The sequence below is a fragment of the Rhipicephalus microplus genome, chromosome 1 (assembly GCF_043290135.1).
Source record: "Rhipicephalus microplus isolate Deutch F79 chromosome 1, USDA_Rmic, whole genome shotgun sequence".
In the NCBI taxonomy this organism is placed as follows: Eukaryota; Metazoa; Arthropoda; class Arachnida; order Ixodida; family Ixodidae; genus Rhipicephalus; species Rhipicephalus microplus.
The window spans coordinates 49,091,912-49,100,937 of record NC_134700.1 but is presented as its reverse complement, the minus strand read 5'-3'; the positions used below and the strand labels follow the sequence as shown (position 1 = coordinate 49,100,937).

The 9,026-nt window shown below is 45.9% G+C and overlaps 1 protein-coding gene across 3 annotated transcripts in view; it reads right to left on the bottom strand.

Moving 5' to 3' along the window:
- Nucleotides 1-429: 429 nt before the first annotated feature.
- The window catches only part of LOC119178501 (uncharacterized), a 123,249-nt gene continuing 114,652 nt past the window's right edge, over nt 430-9,026 (bottom strand). For all 3 annotated transcript variants that reach the window (XM_037429707.2, XM_075866898.1, XM_075866949.1), the window contains one exon: nt 430-3,108. In XM_037429707.2, coding sequence (XP_037285604.1) covers nt 2,719-3,108 — 390 coding nt within the window. In that variant the 3' untranslated portion in view covers nt 430-2,718. The remainder of the gene's footprint in view (nt 3,109-9,026) is intronic.

The window sequence follows — 9,026 nt, the reverse complement described above, 5'->3', positions numbered from 1 at the left end:
CTCGGACACAGTGGTGGCGCCTTGAAAGTTACCACTCAGCTTCAGGTCACTTTCAGTGATTCAATGATGCGAAGTGTGGCATATAGCACTGGGTCAGACACACAAACTTCGATCATCATATAAATTGCCATCTTAGCTACGTTTCCTCATCAAATTCGGTAGATATAAGCATGTTCAAGGGAATCTATATCGCAGGCTATCTGAGCTATGAAAGTTTGTGTCAGTATCTTTTCATGGTATAATAAAATTTTACCCTAAAGGTAAACAAATAAATATAATATTTTAAAGTGTTTTGTGTTTTTCTCCGTTACTGTGCAGATGACTTTGCAAAATGTGTGAAGGAGCCAGCAGATATGCATGCACCTGGCCAGCTGAAGAAGACGATACACTTCATTGCAAAATATTTATTGATATAAATAAATTGCGAGGATGCAAATACGTTCGTCTCTTTAATTTTCTCCAATTTCTCGACACTACACTACATACTACAGTTTGTTCCACCGTTTTATTCTACTGCACTTTTGAAGCATCATGTAAGTGCCCATTACTGCATATTCGTATTTTCCATACTTCATAAACTGGCATTGCCTTATTACTATGCTCATTCACACGTTACTTATGACCCTTACTACTTGCCAGAAGACCTGGGATGTTCTTCAGAAGGACTTTTCCTTGGCCTAGTTGATTCTCGCTTAAAATAATATGGTGTGTGATTCTGTGTGTTCGTTCTCTCTTTTTTTGCACTGTATTATGATTTTCAGCAGGAACTGGAGAATTCATTGAAGCACTATCGCCTATATTACCCATAAACCGTCTAACTTCTGTATAGCCCTGTACCCTACATACTTTATATGGGCTGTAATCTCTATACCTCTTATATGGGCCGTAATCTCTATATCAACTTTATCCAGCAACAACGTATTGATACGGGTCCTACTCATGTAGAATTTTCAGTAAGGAAGACACAATGAATACCGCGTAATAGTAATGACACGTAAAAAGTCAGCAATGAAGAAATTGTCATTTCACTCGATGTAGCCAAAATGTGTGACGTCGCCACCATTATCCGATTGTGACGTCATATTTATTTGTTATTTTTCTTGGCTGTTTTTTATCATCTCCTCACAAAGATGGTGACGGTGGCAACAAGCCGCTGACTTATGGATTTATGAGCTTCCATGGAAGTTATGCTACCAGTTTACATATACCTTGATATGCATATGAATAAAGGTTGACTTAGGACTCGGAACATTTCTTTCCCTTTTACTTGTGCATTCATCCTAACTTGTGGTGCTGTTTAAGTAGTACGAACTAATACCAACTGGCCCAGTCGTCAGTCACTATAAGCTATGAAGAAACAACAACTTCAATAAACGCTACAATATTTTAGGTTATAATTTTCTACGCAGCACACAGTTATAAAAGCCAATGAAGTGTGAAGTTTTATGCAGTTATTACTAATAAAATGTTTCATAAATGACTATGCGTTGTGGATAACCCTAAATTCTATCGATGATGGCGACAAAAGCACAGCATTTGCATTCATAAAACATATATAGCAAATATGGTCACGCTAGCAACAAAATTGCTTTTTTTGTTATAGCGCGGAAATGACTCAGGGAACAAGTTTGCAACTGGACGGAACGTGACAGCAGCTAGCTCAAACGCCACCGTGCATAAGTCTTATAGTAAGATCATGAAATGTTTTCGCCCTGTCGATATCTCTGCCAAATTTCAACGGGTATTACGCAGTTACTTCTCATAGCGATCAAGTGCGTAATCGGAACAGGATTACTAAATCGCGATATACCGTGATAACTGGTACATGTTCGAATAATCCATATCGAGTTTGGAAGCATACAGACATGCCACGCACCGTTAACGATGCCGAGTGCTTCCAAAGAAGCTGGGTAGTCTAATAACGTTTCTTGGCTGGTGCAACATTTTAACTTGGCTGACGCTAGACTTAGCTGGTGTTGGGTTAGAACTCTGCTGAAGCTGTCTGTCAGGGTCATAGTGGGCTGGGTATGAACTTGGCTGATGCTAGGTCTGAGCTTTGCGTCAGCAACAATTTTTTTTCTCATTATGGTCACTCGATCACCCAGCTTTACCCCTTTAAAGTCTTGCACAGCTAGTGCAATCTTTTTTTTCATTAATTTTTATCCCCCCCCTCATACACAGTCACATGACTCTCGAATTTTTAAGCAACCTTTTTTATTGCCATTTACCATCGCCTTCGTCGTATTACAGGAAGGACAACGTCGTCACACGCATATTCTTTGTCACCAATCCGCCATTTTAACTACGCACCTTCGCCTTTCTCCAAGTAGAGAAGTCGTCAGAAATCTCTTACTCTAGCAGGCTTTGCTTCTGGCAATAATAGTTGTCCAGGCCCCTACCAAACCAGCTGAGAGTGTCTTATATGTTTTTATTGAACTACATTTACTCTTTTTTTTGTAACGTTTTATAGCAAACTCTAATTTTGGAGGCCCACGTTGGCCAATTCAAGATCATAGAGCACGATTGCGATGAGCGAGTGGCAGTCATTTTGATGAGATGTGATCACTTTGATCGCTATCACTGTGTGGTACCATTGTTAGACCACCAAAAATAGCAATGGTGGGCGCACAGTGTGCCAGTGTGGATCACTGATTGCTGCTTGAGTGCCCTCCGAATCCGTCATGGCATGAATTAATAGTAACGTGATGTCACAGACGTTCATCGGGTGGCAAGCTGCTCCAGGGATGAAGCCATGCGCTTGGCCAAGTTCTCCCACGTGCTGCGTGCCACTTGCTTGACCTTTGCGACAAAAACGTCCCACTGCTCTTGGATCTGCCCCGCGAACTCGTCCTCTTCACGGCTCCGCGGCGCTGCGTATGTGGCCCGTGTTAGCTGTTGCATCAGGCCTCTGCGCGCCTGCTCGCCCATGCTGTGCAGTATCAAGCAGATTCGGTCTGCCGTCGTATCGGTGCCGTTGACGAGAACAAGGGGCGCATCGAAGGCGCGATGCGGCTGGCCCTTTCGCACATCTGAAGCTCGCTTGATGATTGGCTGTTGCTGCTGGCGATGCTCTGCTGTGGGCGTGGTTTCAACGACCGTGAATGGGACCTTGGCAAAAATGTGCGAAGAAAACCAATGTTATGCTCTGCACTCATAACTCCTCGAAAGCTGCGAAGAGACAACGGTATTCTTAATTATCATCAAATATCCGCATTCAAACAGCTTTGTGAGATCAGCATCAATTTAACAAGGCTGAACGCACATTCAACCCCGTCGAAAGGGTCATTACTGATCACAGGGACTTGTCAGAGCTTCAATACTTGCTTAAATATTTTTCTCATTTTATTAGTGAAAGCGCATATGCAAGTGTTGATGCAATGTTTCTAACAGAACTGTAACGTGTATATTAATCTGAAAAACGCACAGACTTTGTACGCCTGAAATCAATTTTAAATTATTTTTATTCTTGCTATAGGGTCACTTGGAATTCATAGGCGGGAACCAGAAGGCAATTACTATCAAGTTTTCCGCTAATAATTTGTAAGCTTTAGCTGAAACCTCATTTAAAACTGATGTGCCAGAAAATATGTCATTCAGTCGAACCAAATCATTTACACCGTAGTAGTACACATGCAAGCGGCTTTTCATCCCCACTGGTTTAACATATTTCCCAATTTGCCATTCCGGTTGTTCTCGGGCAGACTTTCGCCTTTCTTGATTACTAGCTGGATACAGAGACATTCGTTTAGAAAAGGGCTTTCAGGCTCACCTCAGCCTTCATGTGGGCCACACTTACGATAGTTCGTATCCTGTAAAGACTGGGACAGTGAAGAACTTAGAATGGAGGAGGACAGGGTTAAAGGTAATATTGATGAAATGTTAGCTAATGTAGCCATTCTAAAGCATGCCTCTTCCATATCTCACATTTTAGAAGGGAGTAGGTATCAGGTTTTCAGGAAGATAGCGTTCACTACCTCTGGAAGAATGAAATGTAAACGCCAACCCTGAAATACAAGTTTTTTTTATGTTCTTGTAGAAACTCCTAGTGAACGCAAAGGGTGCCTCATAAAAAATGTTTTTGACCAAGCACGTGTTTTAGCTCATGAACAAAGTTTTGAATATTACTAAAAGAATTTATAGAACAAGACAGACGTGAATGCTTAAGGTGCCTGAAACCCCTGTAATTATGATAAGTGGCGTGTTAACGTGAGTGCTTAGGAGAATGTAGCTCCTCGTCAAGGTAATAGGAACAGCGCGGAATAAACGGGGATGGGCTAAACGAGAGGTGACACGGAGAAGCGCTTTTCTGCGTCAGGTCTTGTTCGGTCCGTTCGTGCTTTTACTCGTACTACTGAAGTTCAAGAACAATTCTCAGTAACGGATGTCGTGGCATGCTTTCGAAATTGCTTTAGGCTAAAATAGAAAGCCATTTAGCCTTGTGGTGCTGCATGTTTTCGTAAATATTAGCAACTCTAAAAGCGATAACATTGGTTTCAGTGTATCACCCGACCCAGTTTTCAGTAGTGCCATCAAGGCCTGCCAAGCACAGCCTCAAGCGCACGTAAATGACTCTCTTCATATTGATGAATAACCCGTAAACGTAATTTGTGTTGAGCCGATGTTTCGACAAGCAGGCTTGCCTTCCTCAACGCTAGCACAGAACTTAATTTATTAGCTCCAGCTTGTCTATGCCTCGTACATTTTACTCCATTCTAAGAAAGAAGAGAGAAGGCCAACGTTTATTATGGGTGTGTGAGAGAGCGGGGGAGGTGGAGATGCTGGGACGAATTGCATGAGTGAATAAGGAAAAGGAATTTGGTGAATAAAAAAGAAGGAAGGGACGGGGAGGTGAGGACTTACACGTGTCACTTAGTCCCAGTTCTCGAACCGGTTATCAGAAAGTAACATCGAGAGGTTTCAAATTCTTGGATGGATGGCTGAAATCACAATGGTAATCTATGTGTATGCACCTTATCAAATAGATTTCAGAGCCCCTTTAGAAACGTTTAAACTCAATGTTTGGGCTGTATCAATAAAAATGTCCTTGGGCTAGTTGGTGTTGTATCCCAGACATCATTTTTTTATCAGAAACAGAAAAAAAGTGAAAGAACTGGCTGAGAGTTCTTGTAATCTCTGCTAGTTCTTTCTTTTCTTGCTGTTTGTGCTTAAAATTTAATGTATGAATGGATCGTATTGCGTATAAGGTACTCGTATAAGGTAAGACTGTATATTTTCTGTCTCTCGCAGACCAAGAGTTTTACTGTTTGATACACGTTCATCACCACAATAGGAATTTTAGGGACATGTTAGTGCATGCAAAACAAATTTTCATTCTACTGCCCAAATAACATCTTGCTTTCACCAAACACGCAGGACTTGTAAACACCTTGAAAATGACACGATAGTGTCACTGGGTCTCACGTGGACGAAGGAAGCACGCTCGATGTTCAGAAGAAACTTTTTATTCGGCCAAAGGTTTGGCATGAAAACTAAAGGTCAGCCTGAATAAACACAGGTACACTGATAGCAGCGAAGAGAGCGTCGGTCGGCGATCAATTGCAAGCGTTAAAGCGCGTCGGCATTTATACACTTGATGTCAAACATTCTAGCGTTATCGCTAGCGGCCGCGTAGGTTCCAGAGTAATCTGTTAAAATCTGCAATGTCCACGAAGTGGGCGCAATCTTCACAAAATAATCTACTATACTCGCGAACCTTCTAAAACTGTTAGGCGCAGTTCGCACTGAGCATTTCAGACAAGCTTTGTGGCCGAAATTCGAATTAAACATAAGAGTACGTAGGAAACACTCGTGGCATCGCCCCCCTCCCAAAAAGCATTGTTCCGATGCTTTATACTGAACACCAAGGGAAATACATGTACAATGAAAATAACAATGAAGCAAGAAAAAAGCACAATAATAAATAAGTATAAACAATAAAATAGAATAACAGACATTTATTGACACAGAACAATGTCCCTAAGTTTCTAACGCGCACGAAACGACTTGAGGTGCACTGTATAAACTATTTCAGGTCACGCACGCCGCCGTTTAAGTTCGTGATGCAACCTGGATTAACCTCGTAGTCGAGTGTGCCGAGACGTTTAACTACCTGTCAAGGTGTGAAGTAGCATCGCGAAAGCTTTTCACTCAGGCCACGTCGACATATCGACGTCAATACCAAAACGCGGTCGCCAGGCTGGTATTTCACGAAGTATCGTCGAAGATTGTAACGGTGGCACTCAGTCATCTGTTGGTTCTTGATGCGGAGGCGGGCGAGTTCTCGGGCTTCTTCGGCGCGCTGAAGGTACAGTCATGTCCAGTTTTCTTCGTCAGAGACGTTTACTAGTGTAGTGCCATCATTAACATCATCATTTCATTACCGCCATGCTGCGCCTCTCGCGCAGTTAGGGCTAGCTCGAGCTCGGCGAGAACAGAACTAGCTCACGTGCCTGGCGTGTCGGACGACGCTGGCAGCCGTCGTGGCTCCGCTTCAGGCCTGTTATAAAGTGGTTAAATTGGCACGGCGCCGTCGGCCGCCCTCGACGTCGTCTCACGTCTCTACTCTCACGCGCTACAGTGGTGACCACGCACCGACGGTCACGCGGCCGGCGGTGCATCGCTGCCACTGAGCTTCGCGTCCATGTTCCAGCCAGCTCAAACCTTGCAACCGCCCTTCGACCCGCCTTCGCCTGCCATGTTCTCGCAAATCTTCCCGCAAGTGCCGCCGTTTCAATTGACCCACCGCAAGGCATAATTTATGCAACTTGACGCTGTTCTTGCAGTGAATGGCATCATAGACCAACTGTTGTTGCACGCCATTCTTCTCGACGCTCTTCCGGTGGAGCTGCATCTTCACGTTGTCCCTTCAAAATCCAGCCCGCAGTCTTACGGTGACCTCTGCTCTGCGGTGCTGGCCTCCTACGGCCTCATCTACCGCCAACTTCGGTTTACCCACGACCTCCCGGTTTCTAGTGAATTACAGCAAGCAGTATCAACCGGCCATCATTCCTGCCTTGACCAAATCTTCACTTTCCCGGCTACGTCTTTTTCAACCTCTCATTCGGCCACTAGAGACGCAAGTCCCACGTTCAATTGCCAATCCCACGATGTCTAGGGCATTCTTGCAGCATGCGACCACTGAGCCACGAGGTGCGTTTTTTCATTGCCCTCGGCCGATGGTTCTGTAGGCATGCTCGTCACCCTCTCGTCTTGGCTGACCTACACAGTTTACAACGCCTCTGACCCGTCAGATTCCATGATGGATACATCGCCGAACGCCCCGGTGTCTACCAAGACTACGGACATCGTCGCGCCTACTATGTTTCCCCCGGTCACGAAGCTACAGTGTCGACGATGTCAGACGGCATCTCCCCACCCACCTTAATGCTCTGCGCGTCATCCCAGCAGCGGCCATACTCGCCTTCACAGTCTCCCGCAGCATAAGGTAAAGTCACAAGTCATAAACCACGACCACACTTCCGAGACTCTGCGACTGTGACCGACGATCCTGAGGGGGGCGACGTGCCTGATCCACCTATGTCACAGCAGACCGCACATCTCACGCCTGCCGGACAGGCAACCGTCTGCCATACCGCCCTGCACACGAACCCGCGTGTGCCAACTACTGAAGATGCTTCCCCAAGTCAAGGTGCGCCCACTTAGCCACCTCCAGAGTCCACACCTGCTGGATTCCATGATACGCTTCCTACCAAGTTCTTGGCGGAACCCGTAGGCCAGCTCGCATGTAACTGGAATGTAGGCACGCCACGTCATTCACCTCTACCTGACGTGTACATTGCTACGTACCCACTGACAACGTAAACAGACAAGTCCAATCATAATCGGATACCGCTCACGTCACGTCACCTGCTTACCGACATTGGCGTCAGCGCTGTGCAAACCCGCGAATTACCATCGAAGCCATTGCTTGTTGATTGGTTGCCTGCAAGATTTCACTACACCACATCTCATTGCTTCGAACGCAGGGGCCAAATCGGCTTTTCTACACCCGCCCTCACCTCACCTCACGCTGAAGGCACCTCTACCTGTAATGCTTACTCGCGAAATTTGTGTGCTGCCGGCTAGCCTCAGCTGGTCATCCTGTCACCCACTTGTGTATGACCACAGCAACCCGACGCTTATTTCTTCTTCCACTGCGCAACTCCCAGTGTCGCCCACCAGAGACCCACTGCTTCTCGATGGTCACTACACGATGGCAACCTGGACTTCCCAACAGACACTATACTGGTTGCCGTTTATGTATATAATATTTGTCGCTCTCGTTCTTTTCCCATATACCTTCAAATCACGCAAACCGCTAAGGGGGCAGTCCTGTAGTGTCGTCGTCATCGTCATTATTTCCTGACCTCCGCCCCGTACCTCTTGCGCACTGAGGCTAGCTCGAGCTGCGCTAGAACAGGAAGAGCTCACGCGCCTGACATGTCGGACGCTGGCAGCTGCTGCCAGCGTCCGACACGTTGACGCTTCATTCCTGTAATAAAGCTGTGAGATTGGCATGGCGCCGTAGGCTGCCCTCGACGTCGTCTCACGCCTCTACTCTCACCCACTACAGTAGCATGGTGTCGAGCGTCATGGCCGGGTTCCTTAAGTAGACTAACATGTATAATGACGTCGCCCCACCGCGATGGTCTAGTGGCTAAGGTATTCGGCTGTTGACGCACAGGTCACGGGCTCGAATTTCGGCTGCGGCTGCTGCATTTCCTATGGAGGAGGAAATGCTGTAGGCCCGTGTACTCAGATTATGATGCACGTTAAAGAACCTTAGACGGTCGAAGTTTCCTGAGCCCTCCACTATGGCGTCGCTCATAATCATGTAGTAGTTTTGGGACGTTAAACCCCACATATCGATCTATGACGACATCGACATCGTCTTCAACATCCCCACTTTTAAGCGAAGGTAACGTACAGGAGGCTGGCACCTCACGTCTTGTGCTCGACATCGACGTACCTGGGAAACATGTGAGCGATTGTGTTTAGTCGCTCGGTGAGTCCGTTGGTCTGTGGGT